The sequence below is a fragment of the Poromitra crassiceps genome (genome assembly GCF_964638095.1).
Source record: "Poromitra crassiceps genome assembly, chromosome: 19".
Lineage (NCBI taxonomy): Eukaryota > Metazoa > Chordata > Actinopteri > Beryciformes > Melamphaidae > Poromitra > Poromitra crassiceps.
The window spans coordinates 14,068,269-14,094,397 of record NC_139646.1 but is presented as its reverse complement, the minus strand read 5'-3'; the positions used below and the strand labels follow the sequence as shown (position 1 = coordinate 14,094,397).

Genomic DNA, 26,129 nt, shown 5'->3' with positions numbered 1-26,129 from the left:
TAACGAATGGGGGGTGGTCTAATTTGTGTCAGTTTAAGGGTCTTTGACGTGAAAAGAACCAGTGCACTATTGATAAGAGAAAGATACGTGATGATCTGTACATACTGTGCGGGGGGCGAGAGGAGACATACTGTGCGGGGGGCGAGAGGAGACGAGAGCAGAGGAGGAGAGTGGGTTAGGGAGGCGATTGAATGCGTAAATGATTGAGCCGGCCGACACTGAGACTGAACAACCTTTGTCGGCGGTGCTGCCGTGCCGGGCCGTGCGCGGCATACTTAACGCACAGGAAAGGCGAGAGTGACTGACTGGCTGTCTGGCTCCACTCCAGCCACACCGCAAACAACCACAGCTCCCCGAGGAGAGCACACACGCTGAGAACAAACCAGGCCATCCAGTCATCCAGAAGCCCCCCCTTTAACTTAGCCACCAAAACTTAGGAACTGACCTCCAGCGATAAATCCACTGAATTTCTTGGACACCAGTGGAGCAATGACTTATGACGGATAAGAGATGGGCCTAATTTGGTGAAGTGTGGTGAACTGTTATAGGCGTAGGGGACCAAACCATCTTGCTCACACATGGACAGCTTGTACATTGATCTTGAATGCCCCCTCCCCTCCTCCCCTCCTCCCCCCACCCAGATTGAATTTGGGCTCAGTACACTGAGACTAAAGGATGACGGGTGCCACATCTTGCCATACCCAACTGACGCCCCAAAGCAATATGCCTGTTTTGGATTTCTCTATTTAAACAAAAGAGAGAAGTCAGGCTCTACAACCCCCCGCTCCAGTTGAACTCCTCTTCTACTCCTCGTGGTGCGACATTGCTGGCTTTTAGAGGCTGTAGCGGCTCATTTTTAAAGCCAGAGTGAAGATCCTGGGATCATATGAAACTAGAGGAGCCGAGGAATTCATCGGTACCAACCATGCCATGCTAGCTTGTGGAGAAGGGAGGGGGGGTATGCAATAATGCTCCAAAGTTAGGGTACATTTTGCTGAGGGAAGAACTGGTATGGCCATTTTCAAATTGCCCCCTCACAATTTTTTACTGCGCCTTCAGTCACTTATTATTATTTTGAATAAAGGCCAAGGCTATTAAATGAATAACACAAAATGTAGGCATTACAGAAAGAGACAAACATGATACATGCTTCATGAATAACCCCCACTCACAAGAAGAAGAAAAAAGGCAAGCCCATACATGGCCAAAAATTGATGCGTGACTTATGAATTATCATAGCACAGGTTGATGCGTGACCATATGAATGATCATAGCACAGGTGACCATATGAATGATCATAGCACAGTTGATCAGGTCTACATCACACAGTATTTATCATAGCACAGGTGATCTGGTCTACATCACACAGTATTTATCATAGCACAGGTGATCTGGTCTACATCACACAGTATTTATCATAGCACAGGTGATCTGGTCTACATTACACAGTATTTATCATAGCACAGTTGATCAGGTCTACATCACACAGTAGTTATCATAGCACAGTTGATCTGGTCTACATCACACAGTATTTATCATAGCACAGTTGATCTGGTCTACATTACACGAGGGCGGCTTTAGCTCAGGAGGTAGAGCGGGTCAGCCAATGACGCAAGGGTTGGCGGTTCGATCCCCGCTCCCTCCCAGCTGTTAATCGTTGTGTCCCTGGGCAAGACACTTAACCCTCCTTGCCTGGTATGATTGGTATGATTGGTATGAATGTAAGACATGAATGGTATGATTGGTATGATTGGTATGAATGTTGACATGAATGATGATGGTGGTTCGGAGGGACCGTTGAGCGCCTTCTGAACCACCGGTACGAATGGTGTGAACGAATAATGATTCTGTGTAAGCGCTTTGAGCCTTGGAAAGGCGCTATATAAATCCAATCATTATTATTATTATTATTACACAGTAGTTATCATAGCACAGTTGATCAGGTCTACATCACACAGTATTTATCATAGCACAGGTGATCTGGTCTACATCACACAGTATTTATCATAGCACAGGTGATCTGGTCTACATCACACAGTATTTATCATAGCACAGGTGATCTGGTCTACATCACACAGTATTTATCATAGCACAGGTGATCTGGTCTACATTACACAGTATTTATCATAGCACAGGTGATCTGGTCTACATCACACAGTATTTATCATAGCACAGGTGATCTGGTCTACATTACACAGTATTTATCATAGCACAGGTGATCTGGTCTACATCACACAGTATTTATCATAGCACAGGTGATCTGGTCTACATCACACAGTATTTATCATAGCACAGGTGATCTGGTCTACATCACACAGTATTTATCATAGCACAGGTGATCTGGTCTACATCACACAGTATTTATCATAGCACAGGTGATCTGGTCTACATTACACAGTATTTATCATAGCACAGGTGATCTGGTCTACATCACACAGTATTTATCATAGCACAGGTGATCTGGTCTACATCACACAGTATTTATCATAGCACAGGTGATCTGGTCTACATCACACAGTATTTATCATAGCACAGGTGATCTGGTCTACATTACACAGTATTTGCCTTGCTCTGCTCATATAATGATTTGATGATTTGTAATCCCCCCCCCCACTAATACTATTGGTTGAAGTCAGTGGGAAAGATAATGTATTTGACACACAGAAAAAGCACCTGAGTGGCCTGAGGGAGGTCTGACTGAAAAATTATAGTCACTCTTTGCCCATCATGGACAATAGGTATGTCACACATGGAAGGGAACAGGCTATTGTGCATGATATAAGGCTGTTACAGCGCTCTATTGTGCATGATATATAAGGCTGTTACAGCGCTCTATTGCATGCAAAGCTAAAAGGCCACATGAGATTTCACTATTGACATCTAGCCAATCACCATTACAGTGATCAAAGGTCACTGAACCAGAACAGCTGGTCCAATAGCACATCCCATTTCCATCTGGGAGACTTCACAGAATCACAGTTGTGTTTTTACCATGTTTGAGTTCTAACAGATCTAATGAAGAGTAAAAGGCCCCCCTAGGTGACAAATGATGACGTCTTCTCTTACCTCATTAGAGAGAATGCTGCCATTGGATATGATGTCTGGCTGTTGGTCACTGTAGCCCGTGACTATGGCGCCGCAGGGGTTGGTGTGGTCTGTGTCGGTGCTCCGGGAGGGGCTGCACGGCTTGAGGAACATCAGGTCCGTCTTGGCGGACTCCGGGGTCAGGCACACCTGGTAGCAGTAGGAGTTCTGGTTCTGGTGGTGGTGAGAGCCGAACCCCCCTCCCCCACCGCCCACGCCTGACTCCTCCACGGGCACCTGCCCCACGGGCCCGACCCCTGACGTCACGTTGGTGCTCTGAACCAGCATGATGTCGGATTTGCTCAGCTTCTTCTGCTTGCGGTGGCGCGCCTGCCTGCTGCAGCACGAGCCGCAGCACAGGCAGCAGTCCCCGGACATCAGGCACGTGTACAGGTTGAGCTTCTTGTCCTTCTGACAGCGCACGGCCAGCACGATCATGGCCAGGAGGAAGATGAACGAGACGGAGCCCAGGGCTATGATGAGGATGAGGGTGAGGTCTAGGGAGGCCTCCTTGGACTTGGAGGGCGAGCCGCGGTCCCCGCTGCGGCCTTCCACCACGCTGTCCACTAACACAACGCTGACGCTGGCCGAGGAGGAGAGGGGGGGTTGCCCGTGGTCCCTCACTTCAATCAGCAGGTCATATAAGCCCTGGGGGTCCCGTTTGGGGGACACCCTGCGGGCCGTCCTCAGCTCGCCTGTCCTCCAGTCCATGCGGAACATGCCCATCTCGTTGCCGCGCAGGATGCTATAGGACAGTCTTGCGTTCTCACCATCATCGGCGTCCATGGCCACGATACGGGTCACCAGGTAGCCGGGCTCTGCTGACCGTGGCAGGTGCTCTTTGGCGGTGCCATTTTTGCCAATGGGGGCTATCACAGTGGGAGAGTTGTCATTTTGGTCCACGATGATAACATTGACAGTGGCGTTGGAGAAGAGCTCAGCGGTGCCCGAGTCCTTAGCCTGGACCATGAAGCTGAACTCCTTCAGCTGCTCATAATCAAATGAGCGCAGCGCGTAAAGGTAACCGGTGTCCTGATTGATTGACACATACGTTTCCACAGACATGCCCTGGATATCACACTCCAATATGGAGTAGGTAATGAGTGCGTTCTGCCCTATGTCGGGGTCCAAAGCGCTCACCGCATGAATGAATGCACCAGGGACATTATTCTCAGTCACGTACACATCATAAACAGCCTGCGTAAAGCGGGGAGCATTGTCATTCTCGTCTGAGACGTGCACTTTAATGGACTTGCTGGTGGCGAGTGAGGGCTGTCCCTTGTCTTTGGCGACCACAGTGATGGTGTATGAGTCTGTGCTCTCCCTGTCCAGCGGGCCGTCTGTCACGATCGTGTAGTAGTTTTTAAAAGACGATTTCAGTTTGAAAGGAACGTCTCCTAATAGCTCACAGCTCATCTGCCCATTGTCGCCCGAGTCGCGGTCGGAGACGCTGAAAAGTGCGATGACAGTGCCCGGTGCGTCCTGCTCGCTCACAGATTCGGTCACGGTGCTGAAACCGATCTCAGGTGTGTTGTCGTTCACGTCCACGAGTTTGACCAGCACTTTGCAGTGCGCGGGGACCGCATTAGCCCCCAGGTCTTTCGCCTGGACATAAATCTGGTGTGTATTGCTCTCTTCATAGTCCACCTCCCCCGCCACCTCTATCCTCCCCGTTCTGGCGTCGATATTGAATAAGTCCTTTATCCGCGGGGCATTATGATTGCTGAAAGAATACACTATCTCCCCGTTTTGACCCTCATCAACATCCGTGGCATTGAGCTGAATGATCAGCGTGCCCACGGGGGAGTTTTCCCGTAGGTTTACCGTATACACCGACTGGTCAAAGGTGGGCGCATTATCATTGGAGTCCAGAACTTTAACAACCAGGAGAGCCGTCCCGGTCCGCTGCGGGATACCCCCGTCCACCGCCGTCAGTACATACCGGTGCACTGCCTGCTGTTCCCGGTCCAGTGGCTTCTCCAGCACCAACTCGGCGAACTTGTTCCCGTCGCTCTGTGTCTGAACGTCCAGGTAAAAATAATTATTGTTCGTTATGGCATAGGTGCTGAGCGCATTTGTGCCGACGTCCGGGTCGAAGGCATTTTCCACCGGGAAACGGGTGCCTGGGATGGCACTCTCCGATATCTCCACGGAAATGTCCGTCTCGGGGAAGCTGGGTGGGTTGTCATTGATATCCATCACCTCGATCTCCACCCGAAAGAGCTCCAACGGATTCTCCAAAAACACCTCCAGGTGCAATAGGCACGGGGTGGTCTGCCGACAGATCTCTTCCCGGTCAATTTTCTCTTTCACCACGAGCGCACCGTTTTCTAAGTTCACCTCCAGATACGGCGTCCGGGAGCTGGGCACCGTCTGGAAGCGTCGAGCGGAAAGTTTGGTAATGTCCAGCCCCAAATCCTCTGCAATATTCCCAACCACAGAGCCGGGCTCCTGCTCCTCTGGAACGGAGTAATGCAGCTGGGAGACAGCTCCATCCAGGATGGAGAGGAGGAACATTAACCAAATCATCTCCTCTCTCCCTCTCTCTCTGAATGTGCACTTGGAGACGAAAAATGTGTTATTCCTTTTTCTTACCAGAAATGTGCATCTCCCGCTTCCTCTGTCCGTAAAAAGGGAATGGATTTAACAGCAACAATGCTGTCCAATTCGAAAAATCCCCTCTGCCTTGGGTCAGTGGAACATTGTGCCGTTTCAGTCCTTGTGAGAAGCACAGCCATTTGATCCGAGCTTCTCTGTTTTAATCAATTTTGCGCCGGTCTGAGTTTTGGCGTCAGCGCAAACATTGCAGGCGAGCCAGGACGCATAGCCAACACTCCCTGTGCGCTGAAACACACTGCCTCCTCATATAAAGTCACAAACAAAATAGGAAATCCCACACGAGTAGAAAAAAAGAGACCAAAACATCCGATAAAAGCACAATGAACTCTATACTACGCCAAATGAATACTATTATAAAGAATGGTGAATAACAGCACTTTCTCACTCGATCTCTTCCCTCTGTGTGTAATCACTGCGTCCTAAGCGCTCAAAGCGGATGATGTTCTCTGCTCGGCTTCTGCAAGGCGAGTGTGAGGAGCGGGGTTGGTTTTGCGCACAGCTCCTTTCCCACCAGCCAATGGTATTCGCAAACACCGGGTGCGATGGCACCTGATTGGGGCTCTGCAACGCCAGCCAGAGCGCACATCGGGCCCTTGTAATAAAACAACCAGTACAGTGCTGCTGCGCTTCTCTCCTCTTCTCCCCTCTCTCTTCCAGGCCCAGCCTCAGTTAGGATATATAGCAGGAAAATTAAATGTTTTACACACCCAGCGAATGAAAAAAAAAAAAACATCTAATAGGGTGCGACAGTGGTTGGACAGCTGGACTCGGCGGAGTAGTGTGCAGATAGGGCGCACAGCTGTTTCAGGAAAAGGTTATAATGGAAAAACTGCCTTTATATGTCATGATGATATTGCCTTCAGGTTAGGCTGCTGCTGAAGACAATCCCATGCTATGACCCTCATAAGGATAAGGATGCCCTTGACGCAATTATTTCAACAGCAGTTTGGCATGAAAGATATCTCCATATGGATGAGTCAGAATGAAACAACGGTGCCCACAGCCAAAGACCACCAAATAACCTGCGCAAGTAAAGCTAGTGACGCAACACCCCACAGCGCCTTGTCCATCCATCTCTCTCTCCTCCTCCTCCTCCTCCTCCTCTCTCTCCGTCAATCTCTCTCTCTCTCTCTCTCTCACACACACACACACACACACACACACACACACACACACACACACACACACACACACACACACACACACACACACACACACACACACACACACACACACACACACACACACACACACACACACAATGGGCACAAATGGAATAAGTGATGCTTTATAAGTTTTCCACAGTCTTGTTTGGAAGTGGGCATCATTATGATACAAGAGACTATATCACACCAGACAGGATCACACATGACTTACTTTAATTCAGTGTAATGAAGCGTCATACATTAGGCCTACCGTGTTGCTAATAGCCTGGAGCCTATTAGTTCCCCCATCTCCCTTTTTTCATCATTAACCCCTCACACCCTGGCCTTAACTGTATAATACAATTGCATCATGCACTAATTTAATTCATAGCGTAAATTAATATGCAAATGAAACGGTTATGACGGAGATACAAATAGTGGGGCGTCTAACTACTTGCAAACCATTTGGAAGATGATGACAAATAGATGAAAAACAGCGTAATTGAAGCTAATGAGCATAAGTCTCTAATTCCAAATGTACTGTAATAGACAGTGCGCAACAATATTGCCTGTAATGCAAACCGACGTGCCCTTGTGGAGTGGATTAAAACGCGAGTGATTTGCCATTCTGCATCTCATCATACAAGTCATAAGAAACACAGAGGAGACGTTAGATGCATTGCCATCCATGTCTGAGCCGGAGCTGTGTGACTGAATCGAGCTGACACTGGATCTCAGAGCAGAGCGCACAAGACACCCCCCCCCCCCTCTCTCTCTCTCTCTCCCTCTCTCTCTCTCTCTCTCTCTGAGTGTTACAGAGGCCAACGTCGCCCCCTAGCGACTGGTGTTGGTCGTCTGCTTCAGATTCCAGGAGGTGCAGAGGGGGGCTGTGGCGTGGACACTGGTTTCCCCTGTCAGTCTTCAGGTTAGGGATGGATGGAGGCAGAAATGTGAGCATGCACTGTGACAGTTGTATTCATCTTACCAAGTAATTTAGTCTGGTATTGAGTCCTATAATGTTCTTCTTCTTAAGACAAGTGGGAAAGATACTGATGGGATGAGGTGATACCTGTTTCTAACACAAATCAACTTGCTTCAAGCCTTTTCTGGAGATCAAGACAAATCTTAAACCAAGGGACATCATCCTGATACTGAGACATAATTGAAATACTGTCACTTGTTTCACTTGTCGAAACAGGACAGGAGGAACCAAGCAATTATTTCAGTCCGTTGGAGGATTTATTTACAAAGGAAAATATGGTTTCAAGAATCTGCACTACTAAATGACTTGTGAATAATATGGGCATTTTGCAGTTTAGGCTATATCTGTGGTTTTAAGTATGGATGGAGCCGGATGCAAATAAAGTATTCGGAAATAGCACAAATAGTGGGTTTTTCCGAAATACAAACACCAATAAATAAATAAATAAATAAATAAATAAATAAATAAATAAATAAATGAATAAATAAATAAATAAATAAATAAATAAATAAACAAATAAATAAATAAATGAATAAATAAAAATAAATAAATAAATACATACATAAATAAATAAATAAATAAATAAATAAATAAATAAATAAATAAATAAACACTATTATATTATTTATACCTATAAAACCTTTTAGGTGACATCGCTTTCTCCGTCTATCTCCATTTCTGTCTGTCTATGTGTCATGGATGTGTAATAAAGCTGCAGGTTTGTCTGGGGGTCTGGTGGTCTGAGTGGTCAGTACAGCCATCTGGGAACCCTCCTTTGCAAAACAGTTTATTGAAGGACACTTATTTTAATATCCTAAAATTAGAAGTGTAATCACAAAAACAGGATTGTTACGCCTATTATTCGAATACAAATAATGTTTCTGCCTCAACTAAAACTGGGCTTTCTTCACATCCCTAATGCTGTCAGTTGTAGTTTCATTTCATTTATTTGTTAATTTGAATAGGGACAGGTACACGTAGCCTACATAGTGTTCACAACATAAAGTGTCAATAAACTTATGATGTGTTGTACCAAAGCATGTATAGCCCAGGGCTAGTTTGCAATGCCAGTCCCTAGATGTAACCAAACATTCCTGTAAAATAAAAATAATAATACATAAAAATACAGCAAAATACAATGAAAAGACACATAGCAAAGACACATAAACAAAAAAAGTGGGTAAACAGGGAACACCATAAGGGAAATAAACAACAATAACTATAATGCTTGTTTCCCCATTATAAAGGGTCCTGCACACATACTTACTTCACTTTGACACTGCTTATGATACATGCAATTTACACTGTAAAGATTAATGTCAGCATAAAAAGGCAGTAAAACTCTATTCCACAAATTAAAAAAGTGGGCTCACTGAATTTAGGTGAGTTTACCATCCACTACATGGCTGTTCATTTCTTGCGGGAACAAGAACAATATCAGCGGCCACCATCATTTCACTGTGAGAGCATGTATAATTTAGTGGCTCTAAAATGACAAATGGGACATAATTTTTGACTAATGATATCATAACCCGCCTTGATGTGAGGGGCTGACAGACTGAGGGCAGTTTGCATGTAAAAAGGGGTGACAGCAGCTCAGCAGGCCATCAATATTTCATAATATGAACAAAAGGCAATTAAGATATCATTAAGGGTTTAGTACCCTCAGGATATACCTCAAGCCTGTTGCAGTCCTTCCATATAGCTGGCCACTGTTTAAAGACGGCACTCCAATCACTGCAGTATAACTGAGTTGTGAGCCGGTACCAAACTAGTATGGGGAAGCTCTCGGTCCTTTCAATATGTCCACAGGAGAATGTGCTGTTTATATTTAAGCGCACAATCTTCACTGCTCAGATGAATTAGTCTGGGCCAGGTTTAGACCAGATCTTCACTCAGGGACGTGCAGAGAACATTAGAGGGGCAGGGGCTCAAATTCATAAAAGGGCACGAAATTTGAGGCAATTTGAAGGCCAATTTAGGGGTATAACTCATTTTAAATATTCCGATTTTAACCAGATTTAGAGGAATATCTCATTTTAGGATGAGACTTTGACAAACATACATACCTGATTCACATTGACTGACTGATATATCTGTCAGACTGTGTGCGCCTGTGCTGCTGCTGTCCGTCTGCATGTTTGCTCTGGCTGAGTGGAGTGCGCACTGCTGGAGTGGGTGGGGATGGGCCACGTGTGTTTTTGGGTTGGTGCCTTCAGGGGCGGTTTAGAAAAACACTGCTCCATGCAGAGGCCTATTACAAATGGTGCATTCAAGGCCAAGAGAGCTCGGAAAAGGCATTTCTCTTTAAATGCTGCCTTCAGTGATGGCATGGAAAGGGCAATTTCCATACAAAGCACCATTAGAAATGCATTCATGGTCAGGAAAGGGTACTTTTTATTTTATTTTTTCATGTGTCTGAGCTGTTTGTTTTGTTCATGTGTTGTTGGAATGAAAATGAAAAATGTATTATTATAAAAAAGAAAGAAAAAAAGGCACTTTTTACAGACTGAAAAAAAGGCAGGGGCTCAAGCCCCCTTTCATGTCTATGTGTGCACATGCCTGTCTTCACTGCTCGGGAGAATTAGTCTGGGCCAGGTTTGGACCTGATCTTCACTGCTCAGGAGAATTAGTCTAGGCCAGGTTTAGGCCAGATCTTCACTGCTCAGGAGAATTAGTCTGGGCCAGGTTTATACCTGATCTTCACTGCTCAGGAGAATTAGTCTGGGCCAGGTTTGGTCCTGATCTTCATTGCTCGGGAGAATTAGTCTGGGCCAGGTTTAGACCTGATCTTCACTGCTCAGGAGAATTAGTCTGGGCCGGGTTTGGACCTGATCTTCACTGCTCGGGAGAATTTGTCTGGGCCGGGTTTAGACCTGATCTTGGTGAACAGCACAGAACACAACAGAACAGAACCTGTTAATTTCTGTAATGATAACTCAGGCTTACTGCTGCCATATGCAGAGGAACTGTAAAAAGAAAAGAACAGGACAGGACCGGACAGGACATAAAACAGCTAACCACAGTGTTCTGTTATCCACTTACTGTACCACTGAATGTGGACCATGCAGAGTTCATGCTCGTTGTAAATAATCATCAAGGTTGAGAAGCAAACAGATCTATATAGCATAGCAATTAAGATGCAGTAATAACGATCTTAGTCTGACCCTGGCCAGATATTCCAACATTTAACCATTTTAAGGAAGTACATAAATGTGCCTATACAGTAGAGGTGCAGTTGTGCATTGAGGAGGACAATAGTCTTAGCCTTTGCCCCAGAATGAGTGCGATCAGCACCATTCGTAGCATGTGGGCTACTGTAACTGCACTGGACGTAGAACCTACTGTGTACTGTGAGTAGAAGGAGACTATGTATAAAATGAATGGCTGTGCCCTCAGCCCAAAGTGACTGTGTGTGTGATCAGTGTCTGTCCCGGACAGCTGCAGGGTGACTCCCTGCCCTGACGCCCATTACTCAGTCTGATGGATGGAGGGATATCAGGGGGAGTGGTGGGGAGTGAAGGAGGGGTAGACGGAAGGAAGGAGTGAGGAAGAAGAGAGGGGGGGGGGGGGGGGCTATAATAAGGAAGGAGTGGACAACTGAGATAATGGCGATATGGAGGGAGGAGTTGGGGGTGGGAAAGAGAGATGAGAGGAGAGGTGAAGGGATTGAGGTGGAGAGATGGTGATCTGGGAATCCAGGGCTGAGTGTGGCACTTGGCAGTATGAATGGCAGCGATAAAGCACCGAGGAGGAGAGAGAAGGAGGGAGAAGAGCATGAAGCTGATAATGTTACTTTACTTTGTGTAATTGGTTTATTTTCACACAGACAATGCATCACCACCCCTGCAAATACAGCAGCACTAGCCACTGTTCAACTCTAGCACCAGATGTTAATAATTAATTGATTATCGATTAATCGATTGTTAAGAATTTGATCGATCAACAAACATATAACTCATTAAAACATTGTTGAACTGTCTCAACAACATCCAAAGCTTTGATGGCCTTAAACCTTTGACATTTTTAATGACAGTAAATCCGAAGTCCTGATGTTTGTGGACCTGGGCCCCCTGGAACCATTTCACTGTAACCAACCTGGGTGTGAAAATAGACAGTGGTTTTAAATTGGACAAACAGATTAACTCTGTGCTGAAATCTAGCTTTTTTCAACTGCGGCTTTTATCTAAGATCAAGCCCTTTGTACCCTTTAGTGATTTTGAAAGACTGACATGTGTTTATTTCGACTCGACTCACTGTGTGCCTTTTATGTTGCTGTTATAGCCAGGACTAGCTCTCACTCTTGCAGCTCGCCTTTTAACAGGAACACATAAATGAAGCACATTAGCTCTGTCTATATCACCAGCGTTGGGCAGTAACCTACTGCTGTAACTAAGCAGTAGCTGTAGCTATTTTTTAAAGTAACGCCAAATTAGAGCTTAGATCAGGCCCAAAAATCAAGCCCGACCTGAGCCCGTGCACATTCTGTCTGAGCCGAGCTCGGCCCGAACCCGGAATTGTCTTAGTAAGTTGGCTGTTTATCTAAACTATATCTGTGTTGTTTGTTCAATCTCATGCATTGATAAAGTTCTAAGGTTACAATGTACATATAACATTCTGATTATACAGTAACACCAAAATATTACCCCAATTATAAAAAAGAAAAAGAAAGGGCCTTATATCTGACGACGAGCCCGACCCGGGTCCGAGGAGTACTTTTAAATAGGCTACTTTTTTTTTACTCTTACTTGAGTAATTTCCTGGACTAGTACTTTTACTTGTAGGCTACTGTACTTGAGTAAATGTTCACTAAAGTAACAACAGCCTACTTGTACTTGAGTAGAATTTGTTAGTACTCTTTCCACCCCTGCACTCAAGTCAGAACAATGACGGCAACAATTTTAGTACACGTCGTGCCGACTTGACATCCTATGCAGAGAACATTGAGGCAGAAACATGCCGGACGAAAGTAGATGCTTTGTTGATCGCAAGAAAGGTTTGATTTTGCTCAAATGTAATTTGTGGTAGCCTACATTATTCCCGTCCATGCAAAGTGGCCTATCCACCTTATTCTTGGTGGCCATTTTTGCCTGATCTGCCTGATGGGTGCTTCTTCCGGTGTAATCCTCCCAGCATTGTTGCTGACAGCTTGACACCCGTCTGGGCGAACGTTGCAAATCACTATCAGGTCCAGCTTGGCAAAAATCTCGTTGATAAATATCCCTTTAAGAGTGCAGTGCATTCATGGGTAATCGCCTACTGTGGCTAATATTAGCCGCTAGTTAATTATGTTACATGGCAGTAAAACGCCACTGAATGACCAAATTGATATAACTTTTAACCATTTCACCATCAGCGTTGGTTAGTTGTTTATAACGTGGCTGGCTATATTTCTAACGTTCTATCTATCTATCTCTGCACACTGAGAATACTGGGAGGCGGGCCATAGCATCTCTGTCGATGATTTGATTCGACAGTTCTGGGCACTGGCGTTGGCGTTGGCCAATCCTGGCATGTTCCACCTCCAAATTGATTGTCTTCTGGCGCAAAGCGAGTGGCTCTAGGACGAACAGGCTCTCTGAGCCTCGCGCCACTAACGTTATTTTAGAGCAGCGCAGTAAATACAATATTCCTGGAACGCGAGTTTAACGAAACAGTTACTGTTACTGTAAAGACATTACTGACATTACTGTTTGTTTTATTTGATATATTACATACTGTACTTATTGGCCAAGTTATGTTCAATTCAGCCAGGGTACAAGGGAGTGTAGGGGGCCATCTTTTCAAATCAAGTAGAATACCATTTAGGAAATGGCAAGCTGCAACAATAAGTCACGTTAAACTGGACCTTGTACCCACAATTATTTTTTACAGTGGGGCATTCAAAAATAAGGTGGATAGATTAGTTAGAAAAGTTACCAATCAGCATTAATCCTTTTGGTTTGCACATTCTGATCATTCTGACATCACAAGCACATGAACACACAAACATTGGACAAATGACTTGCCAGCATGGAAAATAGGACCATCCAAGGAGCACATGAATGCAGCAAAACTACATTCTGATAGGCTGCTGCCAGCCCATTAAAATGTAGTAAAGAAATGCTCACAAGTTCAAGTGAAGCTATAGAAGCTAGGTCAAAAACTATAGGGTGACCAGATCCCAGCAAACCAAATGTGGGACATGTTACCAATGCTGAGTAGGGCTGCAACTAACGGTTATTTTCATTATTGATTAATCTGTCGATTATTTTAGACTAACCGATTCATCGCTTGATCTATAAAATGTCACCAAAGGGTAAAAATGGCGATCATTTCCCCCCAAAAGCCCAAGATGACATCCTCAAATGTCTTCTTTTATCCCGACCGACAGTCCACAACCCAAAGGTAGTCTGTCATAGAAGACTATTTGACATCAGACTAGAGTTGGAACGATATGACAATTTCATATCACGATTATAGTGACCAAAATGATCATGGTTATCAGTATTATCACGGTTTGTTAAAATGTGCTGAAAATGTTCAAAAAGTACTAATATACTCACAGAAATCATTTCACCAAGTTTTATATTGAAAACTCAGACCCAAAAAGGATTGATAAACTCACTGAAATCATTTCTCCGAGGCTGCGTGTTTGCATGTGGGAGATGGTTGCCAACTTTGGTTGATGATGGATGGACGGTATTTACCATGTTTTTCAAAGCGCTGTAATCATGGCAACACGGTAATGACGGTACCACGGTTTTAATGATAATGTTAATCTGAAACGGTATGGTTATTGTACGGAATTTTATCACGTTATCATTAAAACCGGACAGCTGGAACAAGATTTTTTTTTTTTAAGTCTGTCTCTCTCTCTCTCCCTCTCTCAGTGCCTTGACTTTTGAAAACTAGAGCCAATCAAAATGTGGAACATCATCTCAATAGACCCTTTTCATGGGGGCCATTTTGTGTCGAAAAGGCAGAGTAAACACAGGTGCAAGCAAAACACTAATGAGGGTTTCCGACTTCCATGATTGGAAGAGTTCAGTTTCCCATGATTGGAAGTTGGAAACCTTCATTACTGTTTTGCTTGCGCCTGTGTTTACCCTGCCTTTTCGGCACAAAATGGCTCTTATATGTGGACATGGGGAAAAGGCATGAAAATGCTGTCCATCTGGTCACCAGGAAACAAGTTTGAGAGTGGTGGACATAAAAGAAAGTGCTAAAAGAAAAATGAATCCGTGTCATCTTATGTAGCCACGCCCACTTGAGCTATGACTTCCTGTTCAAAACACCGTCTGTTTGACCAGGTTTTACCTGATCTGCTTACTCTACATTCACTGTCACAGGAGGTGTAAACACAATACCGGAAGTAACTGGCTGACCCCTGTGTTGGAACATAAGGTGCGTCGGCAAAGGTGGCCAGGCAAAGCAGCGTGGACCTCCTCGGACCTCGGTCATAATGTTACTAACCCGGGAGCCAAAGTTACGTCGGGCCTACTGCTGTGCTAGCTACTAGCCTACTAACGTTAGCTAAGCGGCTACTGACAGCTAACCTCGTGTCACCAGGCTCTTCTCGGCGAGAAAGATAACTGACAGCTGTGAGTGGGCAGCAGCAGGAGAGAACATGACCTGAGAGGACGTGCAGACAGCAGGAGAGGCCACGAGCAGAGGAGCGGACAGGAGGACCTCCAGTGAAGTCATGTGCGTTCAAGGCCTTTTCCACAAAGAAGACCAGATGAAAGCACTTCTGAAAGGTAAGACAACGTCTAGTATTGCTTATCACAGTGAGTAGGCTAGCCTGACTGACATCGCCAGAGCAATGAAACATGAGCTCGCGCAGATTTGTCAGGTTCCCACGCTACATTAAGCAGGTTTTAAATTGGAAAATGTTATTCTTGTGTCCCCGTGCATTGTTTGAATATTGGACTACTTAACTGAGATGTTGCCGATATTTCAGAGGGTGTAGCACGCGCATTTTTAAAGGTATAGTGAAGGTACTCATATCATATGAAACTAGAAGACCCAACGCATCCATTGGTCTCCATGCTGTCATGCTAGCTTGTCAGGAAAGGGGGTATATAACGCTCCAAATTTACAACCACAAACTAGAGACCTATAGAGAATTCAGGGGTCTATGGCTTTCCTAGTAGGTATATAGAAAATAAGGGGCAAATTCTCAGTTTTTTTAAAGCAAAATGTAGATGGGTAAAGGAGGTGTTTGGATTCAGGAAATCAGGGAAAGGGGGTACTGAAGCTTTGTGAAAGTTTGTGACCCACTGTTTAGATAATAACATTGGATATTTCAATGATAATTTATATTGACTGTCAAAGTGGAAATGTCAACGCTTTTCATGTCAGAAATCTGGTCACCTTATGATAATGGCATTTACTAGGCCATATGTTGCTCTCCAGTTGCTGGCTGCAGCAGAGTTGTTTATGTTCAAAAGTACTGAATGGCTGTCCTCCAACATAGGATCTGTCCATGGTGCTGAATCACACTGCATTGTGTGTGACTGATTCAAAGGCCCCGCCGAGGTGCTGAATGAATCACTGTGGTGTATGTGTGTGTGTGTGTGTGTGTGTGTGTGTGTGTGGCCTGCCGAGGCCAAAGCAGGCACTGAGAAACTATTACTGTACTTTGATTTGTTGTTTATATGCTGTTATTATTGGTCTTTTTACACACAGATTTTTATTTGGTCAACTACACACAGTTGGAATCAACGTTTCATGCACTTGGTTTTATGATTATCTAGTCAGTTCTTTCGCTGTACACATTGTTGTATGTGTGTGGTTGTTATTAACAGTGATTGCACTGACTTTTGTGTTGATGCTCAAGTAGGCTTGGTAGTTTCTGGCTCAGAGAGGGACAAAACACCGTTGTATCTACCAACACAGAGATGGGGGGGGGGGGCACTACAAAACTTCTCAGCCCCAGGGCCTAATGTACATTGTAGGGGTGGGAATCACAAGATCACAATACGATATTATATCGATTCATTGCACCAATATTTTGCATGTATTGCAACGATATTTGCCGATGTCACAAAATCTACCATGATACGATTTCGATACGATTCCATTCAGGGGTTATTAGACGATATGTGTTATTTATATCCGAGAGGTCAGTGAGTGATTATCCTCTCCCTCCTTTTCTTGCGTGGCGCTCACATCATGTGGAAAGAGGTGTGCTTAGACAGAAATGGTGACGCAGAAGTGGCGTGGAATTTCACAATAAAATAATAGAAATAATGTTTATTTCTTATGGCGTCATGGCGATTTATATCAATGTTTTCACTGTGCATCGATGTTATCGGATCATTGACCATTGAATCGATGCATCGATGCAGATCGATATATCGTCCCACCCTACACTGTAGGATTAATTTCAAGATTTTGTTTGCTTATAAATCGTTAAATGGGCTAGCTCCAACCTATCTTTCTGAGCTTTTATAACCTTATGTCCCATCAAGGTCACTCAGGTCGGCTGGCCAGTCGCTTCTGGTTGTCCCAAAGGCAAGGCTTAAGCTCGGGGGAGATTGTGCCTTTGCAGTTGCAAACTCTAGTCTGGAACAAGCTGCCACTGCATGTTAGGCTGGCCCCTACACTGCCCGTCTTTAAATCCAGCCTCAAAACACATGTTTACTCTTTGGCATTTAGACTTATGGTCTTATTGCTATTTTATTGTCACTCTGTTTGACTGGTCCTTGTGTTTGTATTGTGTGTTATAGTTTTCCTTTTGTAATTTTGATTGTTTGATTGTTCAGCACTTTGGTCAACTGTTGTTTTGAAATGTACTTTATAAATACATTTGGATTGGATTGGATATATCGGCAACATGGCAACGGATACATGCCATTTCTTCCACTTTTTTTGCTTAATGATTTAGCACCACAAGGGCACAATTTAACTTAAAAGAAAGCCATGCAAGCAGGTAAAAAAGTGTGAGGGAATTACACCCAAAAATACAACAGTATTCATTGTTAGCATTTTAATACAGTGTTGAAATACAGCACAAGTTTGCTTGGTTCATTAACTTGTTGAGTAGAGTAGACCTATAAAAGACGGTTGTAAAAAAACAACAACAAAGAAACAAAAACAGCATTTTGTATTTTCTATTCTCTATGTTTACATAATTATTATCGATTAATTGAGTGCTAAGGTGACTGATCAGTCGATAAAAATATTGATAAAAATATCAATCTCTAGTAGTAGCATCTTGGCACAATGGTATAAAACAATGGGTGGGACAATAAAAGTGATGACACCACCCAAAGCAACAGAGAACAAAAGTTACACCTTCCAAAGCAACTGAAGTGTGCAAGAAGTCTTCCAGCATACAAAGCAATAAATAACACAATAGGATGTGGGTACAAAAGACAATCTCACACAGAGCAAGCAAGTATACAGCTGACAGACAGGCGCGGAAAAACACATGCAAGCAACATAACAAGGTATTTTTGCTATCTTTTCAATAGCAAAAAGACCACCAGCTGATGTCAAACAAGCAGCCTACTGTATAAAACTACTGTACTACAAAAGATGAAAATGTAAATACAGAAAGTAATGCTGTTGATAATGATGGTGGCGAGGATGACAGGGAAGATAGATGAAGACGATGATGAAAGAGGCGATCAGTAAAACAGCATGCGATTCGAATGGCGCACCGAATGATCATAGCCATTACATAACCAGAGGGGAATCAGTGCAATCACCATCTCCTTATGGCGTGCCCTCCGCAAATTCCTCAGACTGTCGTGAGGCATAGAGCGGGAGCTATTCTAAGAAAAACACTCTTTTCCAGCCACATGCTGTATATACCATCTCTCTAAAAACAGCTCAATAAGCAATCTGTATCTGTCTCAGCTTGGCCCTTGGCTCTGATGTGCTCCGCTCGGGGTCTGTTTGGTTATGCAGTGATTGCCTCCTTCCCTGCCCTCCGTGCTCCCTGCTCTTCTGCAGCCTCCCAGCCTTGGCGTACACAAAACTGCATTTCCAGAGCTCCCCAGACAGCAGAGCAATCTATGTGCTCATATTCATCTTAGCTGGAACTGATCTGTTCTCTGTCTAATGCACTGCCCTTTCCCCCGAGGTTAGGTGAGGCCCCCATCATATTCCTCCCACTCTCACTCTCTCTCTCTCACACTCTCACTCTCTCTCTCACACTCTCTCTCTCACTCTCTCTCTCTCTCTCTCTCTCTCTGCCCCTCTCAGACAAGTGAGTTTTAATCCAGTGAAGATGGGATGGACACTTAAACATGCGTAACACCCTAGCTACCCATATGCATGTGCGCGTACACCTACTCACTCACCGCCACGCACGTATACCGTAGGTATACACACACACACACACACACACACACACACACACACACACACACACACACACACACACACACACACACACACACACACACCGCTTGAAATTGATTGACAGGAAGATAGGGAGGTCCCCTTATTGTCAGAGTCAGAGTCAGGGGAAACTGCTTGAGAGATTCAGACAGGGGATTGCTTTCCATCAAATTCCTTTTAAAAAATGAATGAAAATGACTCAAGGGGCCATCCGCCCCGCCGGACCCCCCACCCCCCATCAGAAAATAGATGTTTATGTTCAATAGCCACGCGTTTCTCACAACTCACCTCATCCCCCACTCCCTCTCTTATTCAATTCTGAAATTGTTTTGTTATGTGGTCGGCATAATAAGTTATGATCGATCTCTTAGTGTGTGTGTGTGTGTGTGTGTGTGTGTGTGTGTGTGTGTGTGTGTGTGTGTGAGACTGTGTGTGTGTGTGGCTGTGGGGCCTGTGTCTATGGGCTGTCCATACAATATCTGCAGTGCACTCCATCTAAGCCGGCAGCCAAAGGGATGTAACAATAAATATAACTTGATACTCTTGCCTCTGTGATAATGGAAGGATTCCAATGGCTGTGTAAACTACAACAATAATAAAGCATTTCAGTTATCCCAATTTTTCTTAGGTTTGATGCTTTTAGTATTCAGAACGTCAGCCAAAGTGCACGCTTTTAGCCGCAAAATGCTTTCTCTTTCCTCTGGGTCTTTCTGAACGTTTGAGCAGCACGTTGTTTATTCATGCGGTGTTGCGTTCGGAGTTGGTGACATGGGAGTGTTTCTGCCTGAATGTGCCGTATGTAATGCGGTATATCCCCCAAACCTCATAATCACCAAGGTACAGCTTGCTCCTCTGCTGTATTAAAGCCTCAAAACGCCTGGCAGTCAATTAGGGCCCGTTGTGTGTGTGTCAACGAAGCGGGGAGAGTTTGCTTGCTGATATTATGGCTAATTAGCTCGACTCTGCTCCCCCAAGACGGAGAGGGAGACACTGAGGTGTTGTTGTGGTTTCACCGACGTCCAAGGCTGCATAATCCTCTCCTCAACATGACTGTCTGGGACTGAGAAAGTGGAGCTTGTCAGCACAGTGGAAGCTTGGATGTCGTTTTGAGACGGAGGCAAGCTGAGATGATTGGAATTCAATAGTCTTGCTCATACTCTGTCTGTTCACGCCTCTGTGAGAAACAGTGGATTTTTGGAACGGCAGGATTTAGAGTACTGGTGAGCCGGCAGGTATCACAGACTTGATGAAAAACAGGTGGTGGGAGGAGTCCACTTAACCCCCGTGTTCTAGCCAAACACACACACACACACGCTTTCCTCTAACGTGTTATAGTCAAACTCACACACACACACTTTCCTCTAACGTGTTATAGTCAAACTCACACACACGCTTTCCTCTAACGTGTTATAGTCAAACTCACACACACACTTTCCTCTAACGTGTTCTAGCCAAACTGACACACACACTTTCCTCTAACGTGTTATAGTCAAACTCACACACACGCTTTCCTCTAACGTGTTATAGTCAAACTCACACACACACTTTCCTCTAACGTGTTATAGTCAAACTCACACACACGCTTTCCTCTAACGTGTTATAGTCAAACTCACACACACACTTTCCTCTAACGTGTTATAGTCAAACTCACACACACACTTTCCTCTAACGTGTTATAGTCAAACTCACACACACACTTTCCTCTAACGTGTTATAGTCAAACTCACACACACGCTTTCCTCTAACGTGTTATAGTCAAACTCACACACACACTTTCCTCTAACGTGTTATAGTCAAACTCACACACACACTTTCCTCTAACGTGTTATAGTCAAACTCACACACACGCTTTCCTCTAACGTGTTATAGTCAAACTCACACACACGCTTTCCTCTAACGTGTTATAGTCAAACTCACACACACGCTTTCCTCTAACGTGTTATAGTCAAACTCACACACACACTTTCCTCTAACGTGTTATAGTCAAACTCACACACACACTTTCCTCTAACGTGTTATAGTCAAACTCACACACACGCTTTCCTCTAACGTGTTATAGTCAAACTCACACACACGCTTTCCTCTAACGTGTTATAGTCAAACTCACACACGCTTTCCTCTAACATGTTATAGCCAAACTCACACACACACTTTCCTCTAACGTGTTCTAGCCAAACTCACACACACACTTTCCTCTAACGTGTTATAGTCAAACTCACACACACGCTTTCCTCTAACGTGTTATAGTCAAACTCACACACACGCTTTCCTCTAACGTGTTATAGTCAAACTCACACACACACTTTCCTCTAACATGTTATAGTCAAACTCACACACACACTTTCCTCTAACGTGTTATAGTCAAACTCACACACACGCTTTCCTCTAACATGTTATAGCCAAACTCACACACGCTTTCCTCTAACGTGTTATAGTCAAACTCACACACACGCTTTCCTCTAACGTGTTATAGTCAAACTCACACACACTTTCCTCTAACGTGTTATAGTCAAACTCACACACACACTTTCCTCTAACGTGTTATAGTCAAACTCACACACACGCTTTCCTCTAACGTGTTATAGTCAAACTCACACACACTTTCCTCTAACGTGTTATAGTCAAACTCACACACACACTTTCCTCTAACGTGTTATAGTCAAACTCACACACGCTTTCCTCTAACGTGTTATAGTCAAACTCACACACACACTTTCCTCTAACGTGTTCTAGTCAAACTCACACACGCTTTCCTCTAACGTGTTATAGTCAAACTCACACACACACTTTCCTCTAACGTGTTATAGTCAAACTCACACACGCTTTCCTCTAACGTGTTATAGTCAAACTCACACACACGCTTTCCTCTAACGTGTTATAGTCAAACTCACACACACACTTTCCTCTAACATGTTATAGTCAAACTCACACACACACTTTCCTCTAACATGTTATAGTCAAACTCACACACACACTTTCCTCTAACGTGTTATAGTCAAACTCACACACACTTTCCTCTAACGTGTTATAGTCAAACTCACACACACACTTTCCTCTAACGTGTTATAGTCAAACTCACACACACGCTTTCCTCTAACGTGTTATAGTCAAACTCACACACACGCTTTCCTCTAACGTGTTATAGTCAAACTCACACACACACTTTCCTCTAACGTGTTCTAGTCAAACTCACACACACACTTTCCTCTAACGTGTTATAGTCAAACTCACACACACACACTTTCCTCTAACGTGTTATAGTCAAACTCACACACACACTTTCCTCTAACGTGTTATAGTCAAACTCACACACACACTTTCCTCTAACGTGTTATAGTCAAACTCACACACACACTTTCCTCTAACGTGTTATAGCCAAACTCACACACACACTTTCCTCTAACGTGTTATAGTCAAACTCACACACACTTTCCTCTAACGTGTTATAGTCAAACTCACACACACACTTTCCTCTAACGTGTTATAGTCAAACTCACACACACACTTTCCTCTAACGTGTTATAGTCAAACTGACACACACACTTTCCTCTAACGTGTTATAGTCAAACTCACACACACTTTCCTCTAACGTGTTATAGTCAAACTCACACACACACTTTCCTCTAACGTGTTATAGTCAAACTCACACACACGCTTTCCTCTAACGTGTTATAGTCAAACTCACACACACACTTTCCTCTAACGTGTTATAGTCAAACTCACACACACACTTTCCTCTAACGTGTTATAGCCAAACTCACACACACACTTTCCTCTAACGTGTTATAGTCAAACTCACACACACACTTTCCTCTAACATGTTATAGTCAAACTCACACACACACTTTCCTCTAACGTGTTATAGTCAAACTCACACACACACACTTTCCTCTAACGTGTTATAGTCAAACTCACACACATGCTTTCCTCTAACGTGTTCTAGCCAAACTCACACACACACGCTTTCCTCTAACGTGTTCTAGCCAAACTCACACACACACACTTTCCTCTAACACGCAATCCAGGCATTAGAGACGGAATGAGGGATAGACCAACTGGCAGCCTCCATGTACATGACGTTCATCGGTAGATAGGAGATGGGAGACAGCAGGGACAGTTGATTGCGGTAATCTTCCTCATAGTCTCCCTGCTCATGCCTGTGTTAGAGATGGTACATTTGTAAACACTGGTAACGCAGATTGACTTCCACGAAGAGGGACGCCAAGAGAGGTTTTTTCGGATCCCACGTCTCACTTTACTCCGAGCCACTCTTCCCGGGCTCTTGATATGCTCTCTTCTTATCGGAAACATTGCTGGAGAGAGTGGGATTGAAGGAAACTCCAGTCGTCTCTCTTGGTACATCTGATAAAGCCAGCAAGGAGAGAAGGGAAAATAATACCAAGGGATTCATAAATTGATGGCGAAGATCCATTATTTTCACACAAGGAGCTAGACAGTAACACCGTCGTAGAGTGCATTGCATTGCTGTAAACTAATCCAAGATGTGCCTATGTGTTACAGTATATGAGGAAATGTTGGCCATATTATGCAATATTGATTGGAGGGCTGTGATATTCTGTAGATCAAATCAGTGCTGGTACAAATGGCCACAGTGTGGCTCCGGCTCGGGAGGGGAGAGAAAAGCAGCATCTTAGCTTCAAAGAGTGAGCAGAACATGATGAAATGGGCCTGACACACTGTAGTTTTGGTTGGCTGAGTGGGATGAAGGGGGGGGGGGGGGGAGTACAGAGGCACGGGTAGACAGTGGGATGAAGAGGGGGAGTGTGGGTAGACAGTGGGATGAAGAGGGGAGTGTGGGTAGACAGTGGGATGAAGAGAGGAGTGTGGGTAGACAGTGGGATGAAGAGGGGGAGTGTGGGTAGACAGTGGGATGAAGAGGGGAGTGTGGGTAGACAGTGGGATGAAGAGGGGGAGTGTGGGTAGACAGTGGGATGAAGAGGGGAGTGTGGGTAGACAGTGGGATGAAGAGGGGGAGTGTGGGTAGACAGTGGGATGAAGAGGGGAGTGTGGGTAGACAGTGGGATGAAGAGGGGGAGTGTGGGTAGACAGTGGGATGAAGAGGGGGAGTGTGGGTAGACAGTGGGATGAAGAGGGGAGTGTGGGTAGACAGTGGGATGAAGAGGGGGAGTGTCGGTAGACAGTGGGATGAAGAGGGGAGTGTGGGTAGACAGTGGGATGAAGAGGGGGAGTGTGGGTAGACAGTGGGATGAAGAGGGGAGTGTGGGTAGACAGTGGGATGAAGAGGGGGAGTGTCGGTAGACAGTGGGATGAAGAGGGGAGTGTGGGTAGACAGTGGGATGAAGAGGGGGAGTGTGGGTAGACGCACCCACCCTCCTTTTGTCCGTTCTTTGCCCCCAGTGACAGCGCTCCCTCGCTGTCCGTCTCCCTCCCACTCTGTGTGCCGTCGTGCCAAGCGCTATGCTATGCTTCTCTCTCTCTCTCTCTCTCTCTCTCTCTCTCTCTCTCTCTCTCTCTCTCTCTCTCTCGGGACTAGTGAGAGAGAGAGCACAGATAGAGACACACAGGCTGGTGACGCGAGGTTACTCTCTCTCTCACACACACACACACACACACACACACACACACACAAACAGACACTCCACAGCACGAGTGCTGTGTCACTCGATCTCTTTCTCCGTTTCCCTCCCCCCCTCTGTCTCGCGCTCTCTCTCTCTTGGAAAACTTGCTGCAGACGGGACACGCCCACACATTCCGCGGAAGAAAATACACTCTAAAAAAGAATTGATTCTGATGAGTTTTGCCACGACTGTCAAACCTAAATTTATATACTTTGCGACGTTCATCATCGTTCAAATTTGGCTGGTGGCTTATTAACATAGGGTCCTGTGATGTGATGAACTCAAAATGCTAAATAATAAAGAAATATTTCTGGTTTCCAGGGACTTTAAATGAAATAGAGCTTGCCGTGCACACAAATGCACACACACACACACACACACACACACACACACACACACACGCGCGTGCACACACACACACACACAATTGCAGGCTTTCGTTTCATACATCATTCTGCAATACTGACGTCACCATTAACAGACCACAGCTATCACCCTTTGCCACTCTGCTCTCTACTCATTCTCAATGTGTTTGTGTGTATGTGTCTAGGTTTGTGTGTGTGTGTGTGTGTGTGTGTGTGTGTGTGTGTGTGTGTGTGTGTGAGAGAGAGAGAGAGAGAGAGTAAGTGTGTGTGTGTGTGTGTGTGTGTCTAGGCGTGCGTGTGTGCATGCGCGCGCGCGTGTGTGTGTGTGGGGGCACACTTCTCCGTCTTTGTGCACATGTGTGTGTGATTACCACAACAGTAACCATCAACAAGGGGGTGATCCATCAGCTGTCAGTCCCACTGTGAAGTTTTAATTAATTACATGGAAGGAGACAAGGTCAGTGCTGCACGGCACGCTGGCCTGCACAGAGCACTGGTCTGCCAGCCTTGCCTCTCCATGGGCGATCAATAGGGCTTTACACGCGCCTGTAAACTTCTATACGGAGAGTTATTAAGGAACTGGGACCAGGCCTATTGTGTCTCCAGCAGCCTTGTCAGAGAGGGAATGTGAGTAAGCTGGGTTTGTTAAAGTTCACAGTAGGCGTGTAAGCTGGGTTTGTTAAAGTTCACAGTAGGAGAGAGAGTAAGCTGGGTTTGTTAAAGTTCACAGTAGGAGACAGAGTAAGCCGGGTTTGTTAAAGTTCACAGTAGGAGAGAGAGTAAGCTGGGTTTGTTAAAGTTCACAGTAGGAGAGAGAGTAAGCTGGGTTTGTTAAAGTTCACAGTAGGAGAGAGAGTAAGCTGGGTTTGTTTTAAGTTCACAGTAGGAGAGAGAGTAAGCTGGGTTTGTTAAAGTTCACAGTAGGAGAGAGAGTAAGCTGGGTTTGTTAAAGTTCACAGTAGGAGAGAGAGTAAGCTGGGTTTGTTTTAAGTTCACAGTA

General features: G+C 44.8%; 1 protein-coding gene across 2 annotated transcripts in view; it reads right to left on the bottom strand.

Moving 5' to 3' along the window:
- The window catches only part of pcdh10a (protocadherin 10a), a gene marked incomplete at both ends in the record, with an annotated part of 24,047 nt that extends 18,434 nt beyond the window's left edge, over positions 1-5,613 (bottom strand). For both annotated transcript variants that reach the window (XM_083655216.1, XM_083655215.1), the window contains one exon: positions 3,067-5,613. In XM_083655216.1, the coding sequence (XP_083511342.1) occupies positions 3,067-5,613 (2,547 nt within the window). The remainder of the gene's footprint in view (positions 1-3,066) is intronic.
- Positions 5,614-26,129: the final 20,516 nt, after the last annotated feature.